At 36.7% G+C, this 20,546-nt stretch overlaps 2 protein-coding genes across 2 annotated transcripts; both read left to right on the plus strand.

The window, feature by feature from the left end:
- Positions 1 to 141: 141 nt before the first annotated feature.
- On the plus strand, positions 142 to 2,561 carry LOC137748118 (uncharacterized). Its single transcript, XM_068488202.1, has 4 exons — positions 142 to 385; positions 1,807 to 1,974; positions 2,358 to 2,466; positions 2,558 to 2,561. Exons 1-4 carry the CDS (start codon positions 142 to 144, stop codon positions 2,559 to 2,561), a joined length of 525 nt encoding a protein of 174 aa, XP_068344303.1.
- An 8,414-nt stretch (positions 2,562 to 10,975) lies between these two features.
- On the plus strand, positions 10,976 to 17,871 carry LOC137747643 (uncharacterized). Its single transcript, XM_068487787.1, has 13 exons — positions 10,976 to 11,109; positions 11,501 to 11,681; positions 12,669 to 12,738; positions 13,236 to 13,432; positions 14,171 to 14,246; positions 14,341 to 14,424; positions 14,512 to 14,591; positions 15,194 to 15,320; positions 15,567 to 15,626; positions 15,724 to 15,774; positions 15,865 to 16,023; positions 16,679 to 16,811; positions 17,349 to 17,871. Exons 2-13 carry the CDS (start codon positions 11,527 to 11,529, stop codon positions 17,516 to 17,518), a joined length of 1,362 nt encoding a protein of 453 aa, XP_068343888.1. The 5' UTR covers positions 10,976 to 11,109; positions 11,501 to 11,526; the 3' UTR covers positions 17,519 to 17,871.
- Positions 17,872 to 20,546: the final 2,675 nt, after the last annotated feature.

The following is a 20,546-nucleotide window of genomic DNA, read 5'->3' on the forward strand; positions in this document are numbered from 1 at the left end:
TACTTTTAAAAGTGTTGTGAGTAAGAAAACCGGTGTAAAAGTATTTGGTAAATTTCAATGTAAAAGTGATATAATTGTATGTAGTAACAAAAATAGACAGTGTGTGGGGTAGTGTTGGCAACGACAGCGGTGTTGAGGATAATGGTTGGAGAGGGTGGTGGTACTAATAATAGGGTGTGGTGGTTGGGGTGTAGAGCTAGCATTGGTGATAGCAGTAGTGGTGACAATTGCAACATAGTTGGCGGTCGCAATGGTGGTGGTGGTGGTGGTGATGGCGACAATGGTGTAATGTTGCCAGTTGCAGTCATAGGTGGTGGCGACGAAAATGGTAGCGATGGCAGTAATAGTGGGGCTGGCGATGGTGATGGTATTAACAATTGTAAAGGTATTATGGTGGTGTCTATAGTGGGGTGTGGTCGTTTGGTATAAATATAAATGTATGTAACAACCCTGTCTGAATTTTTTTAGAACGGAAGGGTATTGTGGTAAATTCATTTGGGGTATGAGATATTTGTTTAAAATATTGTTTTTGGATCTTAATAGGTGTTCCCAAGAGGGGCCCACCCTTGTTTTGTTCTTTGGCCCAGAACACTCAACCTCTCTCCCTCACTTTCTCTCTTTCTCTCAACTCTCCCGTGCACTCTCTCTAATCTCCCTTCCTAGGCTAATTGTGACGTCCTGAATCCATTTTTTTACGTCCGTTTTCCCAAATTCAACCATTATGGTAGAGTTTTATTTGGACCATTTATGTGCTTAGGTGCGATTATTGTGGCGTTTCCATCTTCGCTAGTTTGCATGGCTCTTCGATGACGAAGTATCTATGAGTGGACCTCTTCCAAAATGCATGTTTTATTAGTAGAAATGCATACATGAAAAGCATGATTTAATGGTTACGTTTTATGAGTAAATTAGATTTACACTTAATGTTTATCATGCTTACGGAGAATATTTTGGAATACCATATTTTATTGAACTTATGTTCTTTGTAGTATATATGATGGATGACTATATACTACTTATGAACATGTTTTTACACTTCTTTATAATCTATATGATGGATGACTATATGCCATGAAGATGTCTTTGAGATATACATACTTATGTTAGAAAGAATGTATATTCAATTTTTTGTGCATAATTAGTGGTCATTGTTCGGCCTAAGGCCGATGATACTCATATATTGGCCGGAAGTAGGTTGGTGGCTTCGGTCGGGCGTAGGTTGGTGGCTTTGGCCGTGAGATACAATTACATGATACCACTATTTAGCACATTTTTCAATGTATGTTTCATGGGAAGTTTTATGGCATGCAAGGGTTTTCTGAAAACCTATTACATATTATACTATTGAGTTTTCATAAAACTTTGGGGGTTAGTATGTTGGCAACTGTTTCAGTATTATATATATATATATATATATCAACTTGGTCCATTCATGTTTATTTTACACCCCTTCAGGGTTTAGAATCAAAGCGTACAATCCCAGCGTCAAGGCACTTCCGCATCATCATCTTCGAGTCCTCTCGGTGTAGGACTCATTCTTTTGCTCATTCAATTTTATATTATTTCTTTTTAGTGTTCTAGTTAGTTGTATGCTCTGAACAAGTTCCTATATTGCATATTCATTGTATTTAAATTTATAAGTTTTGTCTATATTATTTCTCATGCATCCTAATATGGCTTTGTCACCTTCAGGCATCGACCAACACGTGCCTACTTTGGTGTTTGGAGAATTTTAGGGTTGGGCGTGTCACTGTAGGCATTGAAAATTTGGGAAATTTCATGTTCCTAGTTACAATGGTGGTAAAGGTGGTTGTTATGATGGCAGTGGTGTGGGTTGTGGTTGTGGTGGTGATGATTGCTATGATAACGATGATGTTAGTGGTAATGGCAGTTGTAATTATGGTGCTAGTGGTGGTAGCTGTGGTTGTGGTGGTAATGGTTGCTATGATAATGACAACAATGTTAATGGCAATTGTAGTTGATGTGCTAGTGGTGGCAGTTGTGGTGGTGTGAGAATGTGAGGACAAAGTCCCACAACAATGAAGGACCAAACCATGCAAGGGCTTATAAGGAGTTGTGCCACTCCCCATATTGTCGATTGGTTTTATGGTGGAACATTTTCTTTATGGTATCAGAGTAGAACGTGCGAAGCCCAACGACCACACGTACTACACGCCACTCAATTTGTGTTGTACACTTGTTAGGCTTTAAAATTCATCACATTGGAAGAGGTGTGTGAGAATGCAAGGATAAAGTCCCACATCAGTAAGGGATCAAACCATGCAAGGGCCTATAAGAAGTTGGGTTATTCCCTATATTGACAATTGGTTTTTTGGTGGAACCTCAACTTTCTTTAGGTGGTAGTAGTGGTGGTGGCATCAACGGTGGTGGTGGTGCTAGTGATGATGATTACGGTGGCAGTAATGGTCGTAACGATGGTGATGGTAATGACACTGGTGATGTAAGGTTAGTGGTTGTAATGACAAGTGGTGGTGATCAATTTGTTTTCTAAAAGTAAAGTCTATGTAAAAAGATAAATAATCATTTTGAAAAATAGGTGAGGATCTTGCTATGGTATTCATCCGGTGGCCCCATCAACGTAACAAGGATGAATCTTTCCAAAAGAATCGTGTGTTGGCTGGTGAGTGGAAAAGTTCACAGTTACGATTATGGGTAACCGTTTAAATGAATAAACGGCTATGAGTATAACCATTTATCCGTGAAATTTAAATAGGCGATTATGGGTATTACCCATGGTTATAACGGGTATCCATTGGTTATGGGTATTACCCGCGGTTATACGGGTATCCATTTACCCATTTAATTTAATATATGTAAAAATTTAAAAAAAAATTATCGCAAGGATTTTGAGGGTTTTGGAAACTGGCTCTCTCTCTCTCTCTTTCTCTCTCTCTCCCCCCTTCTAGTCCGAACCCTCTTCATCTTTACGTTCACATGTTAGAACATGTCCTATATTGACGATAAAGAAAAAGAGTCCAGTTATAACTGGTGATGGGTCTGTTAAACATGGTGCACATAGTTTTGATGAAGGTAATGCTAGGAAAGAGCTAGCTTATATGATTATCTTACATGAGTATCCTTTATCTATGGTGGACCACTTGGGTTTTAAGAGGTTTTACAATTCATTGCAACCCTTATTTAAGGCTATTGCTAGCATTACTATCAAGAGGGATATTATGAAAGTATTTGAATCATCTAGTATTCAAGATAATAACTACTTTTTGTTTTTAGAAGCTTTACTTTGTAATCATATAGATTATAATTAAAGACTTACTTGGGTGTAACAGAAAAATATCATTCGTAAACTATTATTTCAATTATTAGACTTGTATGAGGACTTAAATTATTAAAATAAGGAAATGCATGCTAAAATGTACCTATAACGGTGTTTAATTGTTAGAAAACGAAAATAATGACAAATTTTTCATCTTTAATTTTCAAGTTGTTAAAAAAAAAACATGTAGACGGATGAATAAAGGGGTAAATGGGTAAAAAAAAGGATAAATGGGTAAATGGTTATGGTCATGGTTAAATGGGTAAATGGTTATGGTTAAATGGGTATGGATAACCGTTTATAAACGGTTATGGTTATAGGTATAACCGTTTATGCAATTACCCAACGGGTAAACGGTTATACGGGTAGGAACATAAACGGTTATAGATAAATAACCACGATTACCCGCTTGTCATAACCGTTGCCCATCTCTCGTTGGAAGAAATGTTAAGGACCAAATTGAAAGCAGATTCTCAGGTTTCATTGCGTGGGGTTTGGGGATAGACACCACTGAAATTGAAGAACCATGATTGGCAGTGTCTTTGAGAGTGGTAAGCCACTTTTACCACTTTACATTATACACATTAATTGTGCATGAGGTTAAATGGCGGAGAGTGAGAAAATAGGACAGTATTACAAGATTACTCCTCTATTTTGGCTTGCTCGTTCAGTTTAGGTTTGTATCTTGTTTTATTATAAATAACATCTTTAGGGAGAATTATTACGTATCCAAATTATTTGTTTAACTTGGTATTAGAGAGCAAAGTTTGATACTAGGTTTATTCCTAATGTGTTATTGCGTTTTGTAGGGTGCACACACACGTGTCTCTTCGTGCACCCACATGCGGGACAACTCAAGAGAATAGTAATTTTACTTTGGCTTTTTAGTCAAAATGATCATTGAGATTTGCATAACACATGACTTTGATCTCTAAGATTGAAAATTAATAGAAATAGTCTCTTAGATTGTCCACCATCCATTATTTTGGTCATTCCGTTAAAAATTCCGTTAAGTGTCCTAGAGCTCTTGGCCAAAAGTTTAGGCAATTTTCAAAGTTTCGTAATTTAATCGTTTCGTAACCAAATTCGATCCATAATACATCAAAATGAAGATAGGAAAGTGTAGAATAAGATTATACCATTTCTAAGCCCAATGGTTACCGGAGATGGCCGAAAAATAGCCTGAAAGGTGACTAGCTGGGGGAAAAATTGGAAAACTCGCCGGAAACTGGGTAAACTTTAAACGTTCATAACTTCTTTAATACTTAACGAAATCGAGTGATTCAAAAACAAAAATCATACTTCTCAACAAGATGAAGATAATGGTGTCTTTATCAATGGCTAATTCGCCTTGGTTTGGCCGAAAAACAGCTTGAAAGTGGCTAACTTGAGACCAAGACAAACATTTTCGAGCCATTTTCCAGCAAAACCATTACGATTTATCTGTCAATAAAGGTACCATTATCTTCGTCTCATTGAGAAGTATGATTTTGGTTTTTGAATCACTCGATTTCGTTGAGTATTGAAGAAGTTATGAACGTTTAAAGTTTACCCAGTTTCCGGCGAGTTTTCCAGTTTTTCTGCGGACTAGTCACCTTTCAGGCTATTTTCCGGTCATCTCCACAACCATTGGGCTTCCAAATAGGTATAATCTTATTTTACACTTTCTTATCTTCATTTTGATATATTATAGGTTGAATTTGATTAAGAAACGATTAAGTTACGAAGCTTTTAAAATTGCTTAAACTTCCGAGCAAGAGCTCCGGGACACTTAACGGAAGAACCAAAATAATGGAGGGTGGACAATCTCAGGGACCATTTCTATTGATTTTCAATCTCAGGGACCAAAGTGATGTGTTATGTAAATCTCATCGATCATTTTTGCTAAAAAGTCTTTTACTTTTGACTTTGTTGTGTCTTTTCTATATCCTGAACCCTTTACGTGTTACTCAAAAAAAAAAAATAATAATAATAATAACCCTTTACTTTTGTCTTTGTCGGGTCCGAGTAAGGCCTTGCCTTACTTCCTTTCACTCCCTAAATTTGTAATCTAGTGAATGTCTTTGTATTGTTTGGTTGTCTACTATTCTTTAGTGAATGTTTATTTTCCACTCAATTCTTGATAAGATGAAGTTAACTTGAAGTATCTGGTTGTGTTGTTTTGCAGGTAAATGAAGGATGATGGCAAAGCAGGTTTGCTGGTGAGTGAAGGATGTCTCTGTATTCCCTTGTCAAAATATATTATAATTATTATGCTTAAGGCTACTTGTTTTTGTTTTTAGGTACAAAACAACACATGTCCGACTTCTATTTTGGTTTGTGCAGAATGTCCGGTCTTCTATTTGGACCCGATTTGGCATGGCTGCCCTCAGCCACCCCACACCCTATCACACCCTCTCGCTGTGTCTCTGCGGCTAGGCAACCCAACTCCTCGTTAGCCAGCCCAAATGCCAGGGCAATTATTATTCTAAAAAAGGAGAAGAAACATTGCTCTATCCCCCTTACCAAAAAATGGCCCAATTGCTAGACCCAGGTAAGCTGGACTGCTCAATCACATTCCTTGCCTGACCCAGTGCCCAAGTGCACTCTGACGTTAGCCACATTCAAATTGCTATGAAACCCAACCCCCCAAATCCCCCAATTGAAAATAAGGAAAACTAATGAAAATGACTTGAAAACTTTGAGTTTTAATGATAAGGGCAAAATAAAGGGTAAAGTGAATAGTATCAAGATTGACTTTTTAGTGTAAAAATGTGGTTTTTCGTTAAAGTGAACAGTACCGTGGACTTTTCATTAAAACTCCCTTGAAAATATGGGTATCGAGGGAGTGCAAGCGCTTCAGTCGATGAGGGCTAAGATGGAGACGGCGAGCTGGAGCAGAGGCTTCACAGCAATCCCAAGCCAATCATGCTTGGTGGCTATACCTTGGTGTCCGCCTCATCCATTTTTTGTGCTGCATTCTTGGGGGTATGGAATGAGGGTTTTGGGGTGAAAAATGATATTCTTACTATTTATTTGTATTATTATTTGTACTATCTTTCTAATAGAGATGAGACACATAATACTACTCTTTGGGTCGTGAGAGGAGAGAGAGGGGATGGAGAGAGTGGGATGAGAGGGAGAGGGGAGGGGAAAGCGTGAGACGAAGAAAAAGAAGAAGGAGAGGGGAGGGATGAGACAGAGAAAAAGAGGAAGAAAAAGATGTTTCGAGAGAGAGGAAGTGGTTTTAGAAAAAAGAAATAGATACTTAATACTAAAATTGTATCATTTTTTTACTAATTTATTATTTTTTAATATATAATTTTTAATACTAATTACTGGATAGTTTATTTTACGAGGTGGGAATGTACTTAGTGTTGTGGCCTATATTTAATTGACAAGAAGAGGGGGCCAACGGCACAGAGAAAATATAGAGAGAGATGTGTTTGTAGGGTTGTGTAGAGGATGTGTTATTCCCCCTACACAGTGCCTTTATTTATAGTAATAAGAGAGAGAAGAAAATCTTCTCTTCCAAGGAATACAAGTCCTAATAGGGAAGAATAACTAGAATCAAATCTAAATTCTCAAATAAGGTAGGAACTTGCATAAGGAAATAAGTCTCACAAAAAACCCTTAGGCTATGGTAAAAACCCAATTAAGGACAAAATCCATAGTCTAAGGAAAAATGTGTGAGTAATGAAAGTTAAATGAAACGTCTACGGGACGTCATTAGGGATATGATCAACCTAAGGTGGGTGCCTCGCCAAAACCTCGTTAGGTAGCAAAAACTCAGTGGGAAAAATGCTGCTAATCGTAGGGAAAAGAGTACATTAAGATCAAGCAAGTATACTTCAGAATACACTCCCTAAGTTTGACACAATTCCAAAGAGAACTAGCAATGTTACAACTCATAAAGTTTATGCATACCAATTCCTTGAATAAGCTTCTGAAACGTCATCTTTAGTAGTGATTTGGTGAAGAGGTTCGCCAAATTGTCTTGTGAACATATTTGGTTGACTTTAATATTCTGATGCTCTTATTGTTGTTGATGTGAGAAGAAGAACTTTAGCGCAATGTGTTTGGTGTTGTCTCCCTCGATGTAACCCTTCTTGAGTTGTTCAATGCATGCTGCATTGTCTTCATAGATCGTCATCGGGACGTCAACGACGGGGTAAAGATCGTAGAAGCCTTGAATATGGCCCACAACTGCTCTCAACCAAAAGCATTCCCGATTTGCTTTATGTAAGGCGAGAATTTCAGCATGATTAGACAAAATGGCAACTAAGGTCTGTTTAGTTGACTTCCAAGAGATTGGGGTGCCTCCAACGGTAAAGACATAACCCGTTTGGGAACACGCCTTGTGCGGATCAGCTAAGTATCTTGCGTCAGTATAACCAACAAGACGAGAATTGACTTGAGATAAGGGGGTGCGACATCACTCGAGGATCCATAGAGGTAGAACAAATCCAGATCCATAGTACCTTTAAGTTAACAGAAGATGTCTTCAACTCCAATCCAGTATCTACGTGTTGGTGCATTACTGTTTCTTGCCCAAAAATTAATAGCAAAAGAGATACCGGGTCTAGTTCATTGAGCTAAGTACAATAAAGCACCTATCGCAATTAGATAAGGAACTTTAGGCTCCAAAATCTCTTCATCATCCTCATTCGGATGGAAGGGATCTCGTTTTGCATCCAGCGATTGAACGACCATATGAGTACTCGAAGGCCTTGCTTTATCCTCGTTAAAGCGGCACTACACCTTATGGGTGTAGTTTGATTGATGTACTAAGATTCCATCTGAATGGTGCTTTATGTCGAGATTGAGACAGTGTTGAATCTTTCCTAGATCTTTCGTCTCAAATTCCAACTTCAGGTGTGCGCCAGTTCTCTCGAGCTCTTTAGGAGTTTCGATGAGATTCAAGTCGTCGACATAAACTGCAACAATCGTAAAATCAGAATCTGACTTCTTAATAAAACCCACAAGGGCATAGTTTGTTGTTCACATATCCTTGACTAGTCAAATACTCACTCAAACGGTTATCCCTGATTAGTCAAATACTCACTTAGGCAATTATTACTCTCTACGGCAATAATCGCCTATTGTTTGGACAATTATTGCCCTAAAGGGTGGAGCTGCTTCTACCTTTTTAATATGACACCTAAACCTTTTGATTATGGTTTTTAATGTTTAAATTTATTTGTTTTCCTTTTAGTTTTAGGGCTAATACATTTATAAAGTGGGGTTCAAAATGCACCATGAGTTTCTCACATTGCCTTATGAGGTTTTGGAATTGTATCAATTTACGAATTTTGTTTCTTTGAATGTCTAATCCATCATTAAACTGATGAATTTTTTTTCCTTTTAAATTTGATGCAAATGCGACTTACACGTCAACACATATAAAGGGGCTCAAGGTCATCATATCATTCATGTAGCATATTATCATACAATAAATGAGACCAAATGCACAAATTAATACAATTTCAACATCTTAAAGTGCAACATGATAAAATTAGAACTTAAATCACTTAAAACTTGAAGGGTGTGAAATTCAATCAACCCTAATTTTTCTCTGCGCCAAATATTTGGGTGTATTGACCCCACATGAGTGCCATACTAGCACATTAATAAAAAATTTGACGGATTTGACTGACAAAAAACATATTGATGTGTGGTAGTTAATTTTAGAGATGTTATTGATTGATGTTCAATTATAGAGAGGAAAATGATGATATATCCCAATTTCCAGGACGACTTATAACAAGAAAATATGGTATCATAACCGTATAAAATTCATAATCTCAATTTTGATTTGAAGATCATTCCTATATAAAAAAAATCATTCGAATAAGAAATCATTTAGTTATTCAAATATATGGAACAAATCAACAGTGTGAGTACCAAGCAACATTTTCATGATGAACTACATTTGGACGACTAAATGATCTCTGATTCAAATTATTTTTATAAGAATGATCTTAAAATAAAGATTGAGAATGAGAATTGTTATTGGCACTCCAAATTCCTCATTCCACACTCTAAACTTTTTATATTTGGAAAAAATATATACTTGTGAGGAATGTAGAATGAGATTTTTGAAATGTTAATAACACTTTCGATGAGGAATTATGAATTTTATATGGCGATGATACCTTATGGCATTCCTCTTAGGGATGCAAACATTATCCTAATTGAATCGCTATTCAAGGACAACATTGATGTGTGACAGTAAAGTTCAAAAACGATATTAACTGACTTTTAATTATAGAGACCCAAAGGATAAGATGTTTCAATGCCAAAAAGAAATTTGCAATGAGAAATAATAAGCCCACACTCTTTATAATTTCTCACGTGCTTTTGTTAATCCTGTTCTATTTTCATTTGGTCATGACTCATAAATTAAAAAAGTTCTTGGAAAGTTAAGATAATGTGTGAAATTCAGCTCTTGTAAAATAAAAGGCAAAAATAAAAACCCACTGGTTGGGTTGACCAATATATCTATCTAGCTGTCTATAGCTATCTATCTTGAATGGAAGAGAACGGAATGGTGTAAGATTTTCTCTTCTCTTGTTCCCATCTTCTTACTTTTTTTTTTTTTTCATATATTATTTTTTATCTTATTATTTTTATAAAAAAATTAATATAAGATATTGACGTGATTAAATCGTAATTATTCAAACAAAAATAAATAAAAAAGAAATTAAAAAGAAAGAGAATCCCCCTCCTCCCAGTGGAATTGGGTTGACTATGATTGCTGGCAGTTGCAACAACATGCTCTCAACCTTCAAATCTTGGGAAGGACTGGTAGTTGGGACCTTGTCGCTGTCAGGACTCAGGAGCCAGTAGATTAGATTTTTAGGGATGTACAGTATGTGTGAGGCATTTATTTTTTGAGAAAAGCTAAACAAAGTCTCTCAAGTTGAAATTGGAATTGTTCATAAATTTTATATCATTTCACAATTGAATATTAATTTTTATGTTAATATTATAAAAAATTATATTAAAATGATAAGGTAGCAGAGTGACAGTTCTCTTATTTTTAATTTTTACCCCAATTTTCTCATTATCTTGTGTGTTGTGTTGGCTTCAGTAGGTCCCAACGCTCGGAATTAGTTGGAATTAGGTGGACTTGGAAACGGCAGCATTTGTCTTTTGTCAAGCAATATGCCAATATGTATTGTATTGTTGGCGAAACCCACGCCTAGTGTCATGAGCTAGATTCTTCTCTCTTCAACACGTCTTCGGGTAAATAAAGTGAAAGTCGTTTTCAATTTTCTTTGCGCCAAGTTTGCTGCTTTCTAGTTTGATTGGAAAGAGGAGTATGATTATCTCCTTTCTTTTTTATTTAAACGGTTATGGTTAAATTACGTTAACATTTTATATTAATTTTTTATCATAAAAAATAAATAAATAAAAGAATGTGAGAGAATGAAATAAAAAAAGACGAAAAGAGAAAGGGAAAGAATCTAATCCTTATTGGAAAAGAGAAACTTACAGTTACATACTTTTCAATTTGTTTGCAGTCTTGATGGTTGGGAGTTCCAAGAAAGGCAGCTAAATATTAAAGGAGAGTTAATAAAAAAAAATTTAAAAATTTAAAATTTTAACAATAATAATAAAATAAAAAGTAAAATAAATAATATCAAAATTAATTTTTTAGTGCTCTTCTCGTTGCACACGAAACAAGGACAAAGACGACTTGGTTTGCTTTACTTCTACTTTGTTCAGATAACTGATTTTGCCCAGAGAGAGGGAGGGAGAGAACGACGACGACAAAGACCCATTTATATGTTGGGCTGCATTTCATCGCTGCTTCCGCATCAAAGCTGAAGGTTGGTTTCTTCTTCCTCCTTACTTGTTGCTGCTCTCTCTCTCTCTCTCTCTCTCTCTCTCTCGGTGCAGCTCTAATCTATCATTCATAATTCACGGATATAATAACCCTTTCATTTTCCGTTTTTCTCTGTTGAATTATTAATCCATAACTTATACGATTGTTGGTTTTACTAACACAAATAGATTATGAAAATTCTTAACCTCCCATTCAATTCCTCCTGCACCCCATCTTCTTATACAAGAGGTTTCCTTTTATCCCCTTCCCCTGTGATTTTCTTGCCTATTTTTGGTTTCGTCTGTCTCTATTCTAGAATCAAATATTTTAGAGTTTGTTTGAGCTCCTCAGACTCAGAGTTGTATTTTCTCAAGTTTAATTCTTTTGCTCTGCAGGTTCTCTTTAATTTGAAATTTCCCTTATGGCTAATGCCACTGATGATGTTGATTCATTCACTACTCTTGGGAGAAGCACCGTCTCTTATTACGGTGTGGGGCATATGCTTAATGACATTACTGCTTCCTGTTGGTTTACATATCTCTTACTGTTCTTGACAGATATTGGACTTTCCCCAAGGTAAATTCTAGTGATTTCCTTAGTTTCAAGTTCTTTGTACCTCGACCCACATCTGCACTTATACGTTTGTTTACGCGCATTGGCATATGCGCCCTTGCTTATTTTGAAATGCAACACACATATATACGTACAGACAGATCATGGTGGATGAGTTTGGGGGTGCGTGAAGCTTTCAAGACTTAGCAACATGTTATGTTAAATGTTGTCCACTTTAATAATGAGTATGAAAAAATAATTATCCACTGTTCACAAAGCATTGGTTTCTGTGGTAGGAAGGAACTGTAGGGCCAAATTTGCAGTATGAGAGAAAATATCTAGATAGTTTAGGGGAAGTCTACAAATTTGACAGATAGGAGCGAATGAGACTTGTCAGGTTGATTAGGGCAGTTAGGCTATGCTAACCTTTTCAGGGTTGTACTATGTCATTGTCCTAATATCATCTGAATAAGTTGCACAATCTTGGTATCAAATATGATGAAAACTTGAATTATGCTTAAATCATTTAATCCATGTTTTAATCAAAGTTGTTATTTCTAGAAGTTAGGGCATCCAAGTTGTTACATAATGGATGCAAGGCTTAGAATTCTGGAAGTGAGACTTTATTTGATTAACATGCCCCCTTATGCGTGGCTGAAAAATGTTAAGCACGCAAACTAGTTATATTGGGTGACGTAAACTGCATGTTGCTGAACTAGGCCTAAAATGTTGATGAATTGTTTGCTCTCATACTATGTTAATGTTAAGAGGCATCAATGCGAAAACCAATTTGCAAGTGGTTGAGAGGTGTGAGAATTTATGTATGGTGATGCAAAGGCTAAGAACTCCCCTTGTGGGATTTTCTATTCTCAACATTATTGTATTACCATCTCATAGTTTCAGCGTTTTGTATCATCAATCCTTAAAGATATGTTTTCTTAAGGTGTACCACATGTTTTTCTTTTTCTCTTTCTTAACTGTTATTTTCTCATTATTTTTATTTCTGTTCAGGGATGCTGCTACTGTTATGCTTTCTGGTCAAATAGCTGATGGATTTGCAACCATATTTGCTGGCGAACTGGTATCTTGATTATAATTGTATCATACATGGATGCTTCTTGCTATCCGTATTTTCAACATTCATCAATAAATGACTTAGTATATGCTGAAAAGCATGCTTGATGGATCACATAGCTTAAGTTCCAATATAATTTTTTTTGGAACTTTATGTTGACAAGTCCACATACCTACATGGCCTATTTCCCTTAGACGTGCTAACTTGCTTTCAACATTTTACTTGTATGTATTGTATTTAGAAGCCATAACTTATCTAGAGTTGTGTCATATCGACAACGTTATAAATGAAGTGTCAATGTTACATAAGTGATGGGGGACTAAGCCCAGAAAACCACCCATCCAAGTGATTGAAATCATATCCGACCAGAAAAAGAAATTATGAATTAATAATTGTGAACCTTTTAATTCCTGTTTCCTTTTCAGTTTTGGCAATTGCAAGTTGCAACCATGGTTTTTTATTTGGTCCGTAAATAATATTTGTTTCTGTTTGCAACTTGATAGATAGATCGGTTTGGACATTTCAAATTGTGGCATGCTGCAGGCTCTGTTTTGGTTGCTATATCTTTTTCTTCCGTTTTTGGTGCTTGCATACCTTGTAAAATTTTTGGCACCTCTTCATCAACATTGCGAACTGTCGGTTACAGTATATTTGCAGCCATCTTTAACGTTGGTTGGGCTGCTACTCAGGTTTCACACATGTAAGTACTTTGTGAGTTTTAAAGTGAAAGTCTATGAGCTCCTTCTGATAAAATAAAACTACAAACCCAATGGAAGAACAATCTTCACCAAAACTCTTTCTGTTGTAATAAAATAATAAATAAAAAATGCTCCTTTAGTGTTCTTCTAATAAATACTAGCATATGGGCACACACAAAGTGTGTGAGAAAATTTTTTATTTTTGTTTTTGAAATAGAAGGAGAGAGGAAGAGAGTGATAGAGAATGTGGGAGTGGGAAGTTTTTTTTAATTTTTATAATTAGAGATATGTTAGGATTACATGTAGGTGAGGCTTTGAAAAAAAACAGTAAAATTTGGTTGTGTAAAACATTTCTGCCCCATTTTCTTATTCATGTTCTGTTTTAATTAGAGGGTTAAACTGGTAATTTCATAGGGTTTTGGTTGACAATGAGTGTTTTATTAATTAGTAGAGATAAACTTGAAATGGTGGCATTGCTATTTCAATTTTCTATTTACCTCATTATTTTTATTTTATTTTCTATCATGTATGTGTCGCCCTTGGCTATGAACTCTACTAGAGAGGTTTAGAAATTTATTTTGATGATTGCATTGAGTCAATAGACGGATTTTTTTTTCAAATTCAGTAAGCTTGGAACCCTGTCCCTAACCTCCTTATTTGAGGAAAAGAAAATGAAAGGGCATTTTCTTTTGGCCTATGGAATATCTAAACACTTACAAAGAATAACTGTTTTGTTGAAGGTCTATGTTGAATTGCATTACGCTGAATTCAAATAGCAGAGTGGTGCTAGCTAGCTGTCGAAATGCTTTTACTATGGTTAGCAGCGTCCCTTTTAAGTTTTGAATTGATTATTCAGCTCCATATTTTGTTTTGTGTTTGCATTGATCGAAATGTTTTAAACCTTTTAAAGGTTGCCAACCTCAGCCTGTATGCAGTTGCTTTTGTTGTCTTTGGTGTCACTCGGGCAAATACACATGCCGACATTGAAATTCAGGTATGATTATTTTCTAAGCAGTTCTGGTCCATCTATTAAGATCTTCTGTTCAAGTATGTCCATCACATCACTTTCACAAATGAGCAGTACCGCTGGATTGCGTATTTGTCAATTTTCATAGGATGCTGCTTTGTGGGTATATTTCATCTCGGCACAAAAGAGCCAAGGTTTGCTAATTTTCTCTCAGTTTTGACTTTTGATTTGTTCTTTAAATGCTTAAGTTTTGACTTTTGATTCATTCTTTGAATGCTTATACCATTGTCGTAATATAAGATGCACATTTTATGAGGGCTGCAAGAAGAATTTGTATCGTTTTCAATATGCGCTAGTGCAGACTGCAGAGTGTTACTTATTTATTTCCATCATTTGCATTAATTTAGGGTCTGAAAGAACTTTAGGTTTTTACTATATTGTGTAGGTGTTATATTAATGTAAATTTTATTATGATGATAATTTCTATTCAAACTTTGGGAATATGATAGAAATTGATTAAGACTATGGATTTGACTTACCATAGTTTTGTAGTTCTAATTAACGTCCCTGTTTTCTCTATTTCATCCTATGCTCTTTCCCCACCTTGCATTTATTAGAAGCATTCTCCTCTGTTCTTTTCCTAGCTTCATCAGAAAGTCTTGCATCATAAGTATCTTCTTTTGGTTTTTGATCTTGGATTTAAATGTTCCTGTATCATTTCTTAATCGTTCTGTGATTATTTCGTAAAACCTGATAACCTCCAACTGTAGATAGTTAATCTGCATTACACATGCAGATTAAAAGTCAGCGCACAAGGAAACAGTAGTTCAAGGATTTCATGGACATACTGGTTTAAGAAAGTTCTGTATTATCAGGTTGCTATTGTTTATGTGCTGACCAGGCTAGTGGTCAATGTTTCACAGGTCAGCACACTTTTCTCCCTCTTTGTGATCATTTTTATCCATCACGAAAAGAACAAACTGCAACTAATAAGAAATGGACAGCTGAGTCCCAACGGATTTGTTGAGCATCCAAGTTGAGAACTCCCTTATCATACTGATTTTCCTAGGAAACCACTCTTGCAATATTTTCTCCCATAATAGAAGTAATTGCCAGATTTTGTTGTCAACCTTTGTAGTTCTTAACCTAGACGGCTTTCGTTTACTCAGGCATATCTTGCATTCTATGTTATAGATGATCTGCGAATGGCGCAATCAGCTAAAGCTCTGGTATGCACACCTTCATCATCAGAAGCGTTTTTTTTTATTTTTTTATTTTTTTCAAAGAATGAGAGACTGATTTATCTCTTTTAATTGATGAGAATAGGTTCCTGCGATTATCTACATAAGCAGCTTCCTCGTATCTGTACTACTACAGGTCCCTTGCGAACTCAGTTTGATAAAATCTTTTATATGACATATGCGCTTTGTTGTGTTGGTGCCTAACCATTTAACTTTAGTATTCTAGGAGATTTCATGGAATGGTCATTCCTTGAAGACCTTCTTTTCTGCTGGAGCCATTATGTGGATATTTTGCGGAGCAGGGATCCTATTTTTACCTAGCAACATGAGTGCTTTCATGTTCCTCATATCAATATTTATTGGCATAGCGAATGCTTTGATGATGGTATGATGTCATGCTTTGGTGATTTGAACTTCCTTCATGAAAATTTTAAGTGTATTGTAAATTGGTTGCATTTTGAAATTAGTCAGTAAAGTTGATACGTATTGATACTTTAGTTGAGGCACTGTGGCTGAGTGAGATACCGGAGGTGTTGTCAATCACTTACTGGAATTGCCATAGGTTGATTGGAGCCTCTTCACTACTCCCCCATGTCCCTCTCCGTTTTAGTTGGTTCAAGACGATATATGAACTATGTTAACACTTGAAACGAATATAGAAGTACATGCATGTATTGCCCTTAGAAAGGTGGACACTGTCATATCTCTGCCAGCTGATTTTTGTCACATAATAATTGTTGACAACATAAAAGATGATAGATGTCTAAGTGGTAGTACAGTTTTAAAAACTTGAGACAACGAAGAACTCTGTATGACCCGTGTTCCTTATGTTGAAATGACCTTTAAGGATTGACATTTCTTTCACTCTATTTTTTTGCTTTCTCAGTCTGAAGCTTGAGAATAGAATCGTGTGTGAAGAAAACAAGAGTTCTTATTATTGATGGAGATGCTGCTGGTTTTAAAACATACGTGCAGTATCAGTCCATTTTAGTCGAGTAGTTTCTTATAAATTCAGTCTAAATCATCTTTTGATGTGGCAGGTTACTGGAGTAAGCATGCAAAGCTTTTTAATTGATACAGATCTCAATGGATGTGCATTTGTATGTGGATCTTTAAGCTTCTTGGACAAAATCTCATGTGGGCTTGCCTTATTTGTTCTTCAGTCCTATCAAAGTAAGTTACAATTTTGTGGATCTTGCTATATCTATTGCATGTTTGGTTATGTATTTTTTTTTTCTGTCATTATATTGGATTCATAAAGTTGGTTCTGTGGTTCTTAGTTTGTTGGGCTTAATGAGTTTTGGGTGATGGGATCTTTTTTTACCTGCATGGACTACTAGCAACTAGAGCAACTTTGTTTCAGTTTTGTCAGTGTTGAACGTAATGTACTTGTGTATCACCGTCCCCATTACGGTGCATTATTGTTATTTCATGGTGGCAGGGTATTTTTACTTCTGCTTGATTCTGTTTCATTATCGGGTTATACAATTTCTCACATGAGAAAGGTGTTCATGTGGTCATGACAAGGGTTGAAGACTCATGTAGGGTCTCTACAATGGAATTAGTTACTCTCGTGTTGTCTTTTCTTGTTTGAGCTTCGGTCGCCATAGTACTAAAACTCATCAATACTTGTTTCCATTTCCCCTGAAAATGACTTGAGTACTATAGTATGCAATAGTTGGTTCCCAATGTAAAACTTTTAATATGCAGGTAACAGGTTCATACAGGAAAACCATTCAAATCATGTCAACATCTCAGTCACGAGATTTGGATTGGGTCTTGTTCCGGCGTTATGTGCACTTGTCTCTGTGGTAGTCACATACACCATGAAACTCCAAACTGCTCGCTGTAAACCTTTGATGGAGCCTCTATTGGCATAGTGTCCACTTGAAACCAATGTTGACTCGAAGTTCTGTATATACTTGTTAGTTTTTATTACAAGCACATGCTTGAGAGAAATTAACCGGGCAGACCTAATTCTGCTTTAGGAGAAGCTGAAAAATTTTCAGCAATTCATAATGTCAACAAGGCCATTCAATTCTTTACTTATTTGTCCTTTTAATTCTTTTTATTGAAGGGATTGATGGCATGATTGCACGCCGCCGTTCATCTGTGTATAATAATTTACTAAACATTCAGCTGTTTGAGTGACTGGGTTCTGTAGTTTCAGATAACTTAGTTCAAACGGAATCCAAGCGTTCATTTGTTTTTAATCAGTAAATCATTACTTTAAGGGGGAAATTCTTATTCATTTGGTTCATCTAGCTAACATTACCCTGAAACTACAACTCCAGAAGACATGAAATTTTATTAGCAAACATTACCCTCTCCTCGGTTGATTGAAAAAAATGGTAATCAATACATGTTATGAGCTAAACTCGACTTAGTTCATAAAATTGGAATAAGTCACACGTTGAGAGTTTTATCCTCCCCCTGCCCCATTGATTTAGGAAAGTTTGATTTCCAGCACATTAATTTTGTTTTGTGTAGGTAATTAATAGGTCGTGTTCTCAAATCTCAACAGGTGAGCTCTTGAGTTGTTATAGAAAACAGTGCATGAGAGGATTTCAACAATAGTTCTAATCTAATAGTCCAAATAGCTGGGCATGTGAATTTCGACTTGTCAGTTAAATATATAGCAGAAGGACAATTGAAACTAAATATATCTTGGTAAGTATCGCATTAAATTACTCGAATCCAATCGAATATATGTTCACACAATACATAGAACACATATAGTACTGTATACGCGAGGAGAATACAAAGCAATTGAAGCGTTTTAGTTTATACGTAGAAACAAACAAGCAAGAAACTCATTGCTTACAATATTACATAGTTAACCGAGGAACCGCGGCCTCAAGCTTCCTGGGTTCTCTAAGTGTTCGGTCGCTCCTGACTGTGACCAAATGGCCAAAAACTTTGGCACAACGACTCACCAGTTTCTTGAGCTTCATTCCTCCTTGCAAACTCTCTTCTGCCTTTTGCTGCTTCTTGACCAGTTGAAGGTGCTTCCCTTTTTCTTCTTCAGTGAAGTGTTGGCCAAGTGAACTTCTTCCAGTGCTCCCTTCGTTACCTGATTTGATGACCGCCTTTGCTCTTTCATCCCCATTGATCAATTGCTTCAATATTTTACGGTCATAACCATTCTCTGGATGATCTTCATTTTCAACTTTCGAGGGTGAGGGTGAAGGCGAAGGTGAAGGCGAACTCTGATCTCCTCCATCTCCATTTTCATCCAGAAAACTTTTCAGAGCAAGAGCGGGAGCGGGAGTAGGGATGCTAATTCCTTCTTGGACGTTATAGTTAAATGATGACTTTCTAGTCCGCCTTGACATTGTAATATCATAACAGCGTTTGTTGATACTGCACTCACTTCCCTTTCCCATTGTTTTGCTGAATTATGCAGATCGAGTGCATATCAGCATATGTTCTATTTTTGTGTATTTTTATTTTTGGTATGATATCATGATCATCTCTGCAAGGGCAAGGAATATATAACATGATAAACAATTGTAAGAAAGAGATTGTGGTTGTTGTTTCTACTTAATTTCTAGTAGGATACAGGACGGATTGCTTAGCGATTGAGCAATTGGTGAGAGAGTAGTTTCAAGGGATCTGAAAAGAAAAGGTGAAATGTCTCCTATCTGCAGTCTGCAGTGCCGGTCGAATAAACCTTACTGCCATTTTAAACCATCTCATAAAAAAAAATGTATTTCTGCCGAGGAATTCAGAAGTGGTGATGGGAGGTTGCACCATATATCTAGGATCGACAGTGGATATGGCCTCGCCCAACCTTTTCTTGATTTGATTCGTCACTTTCTCTTGTTGAATTTTCTGCTTGGCCACCTTTGTCCTCTCAAACTCAGACTGAGACTGAGACCAGGGTAGGTGACTTTCATGCTTTCAGCTGCAGTAGCAAGCAATATTATCCATTAATTCATTGAGAAGAACTTTTATTGTAACGGGAATAGGATCAGCTTTACCACTTAAACATGTGTTTTTTATAGAGGAGGAAGAGATATGACAAGACGGATTCAACCTCTGAATCTGCTTCCGCTGTCGTAGGGTAAAACTATTTGTGTCGGGATAATGGTGTTCGATTTGTACGTTTGTCTAAAACAACCAAATAAACTTTCAAAGTACTTGGACCCAGCCCTTGCCTTGCAGCCTCAGCAGCGGCTTGAAGGACAAGTGCGTTTGCAGCTTCTTCTGGTGGCCCGACGTCCACTTCCTCAGTGTTGCCTTGGGCTGCAAAGCCAAAGTAAGAATTAGTGATCAATAGATTATGGAAGTATCACAAAGAGAAGTAAAATAGGAGCAGTAGAGGATACCCATAAGAAGAAGCTGGTTCTTCTGGTGGATCACCTTCTTCCAGTTTTCAAACTCTTCTTTCTTCGGATAGGATTTGAAGATGAGCTGCTCAAAAAGATGATCATGGGCCTCCCTGATGTCCCCTTCATATTTCTTCAACCACTTGGCCTCCCACCAAGTGGCAAAGGTTGGAGTACACTCGAAGTTAAGGGCTATGGGCTTGTGGACAACTTTGCTCATCACTTCTAAAATACGTCGAGCTGCCCAAAACGTTACCTCCAAGGGAAAGCAGAAGCGATAATAGGTTCCATAATGCATAGAGTTGAATAATGGCACTGGGATCGCCTGCCTAAATCCCAGTTGTCTACCATAGAAATTGGGGTGGTAGACCTCTGGCCTGTGCTCGTAGCCTGTGCGGTCACTCCGTACTCCCCATGCCAGATCTCTCTGCTGGATGTAAATGATAAGCTTCTCTTTGCAGAGGCTGCTGGCATCCTCTCCAAAAGCATCTTGGAAGATCTGGTCGGAGAACCATGGATACCTCTTGAGCATGGAGGCACCCCACTCTAAGTCTGCTCGAGTCCGATAAACTCTAAA

The sequence above is a fragment of the Pyrus communis genome, chromosome 10 (assembly GCF_963583255.1).
Source record: "Pyrus communis chromosome 10, drPyrComm1.1, whole genome shotgun sequence".
Classification (NCBI taxonomy): Eukaryota; Viridiplantae; Streptophyta; class Magnoliopsida; order Rosales; family Rosaceae; genus Pyrus; species Pyrus communis.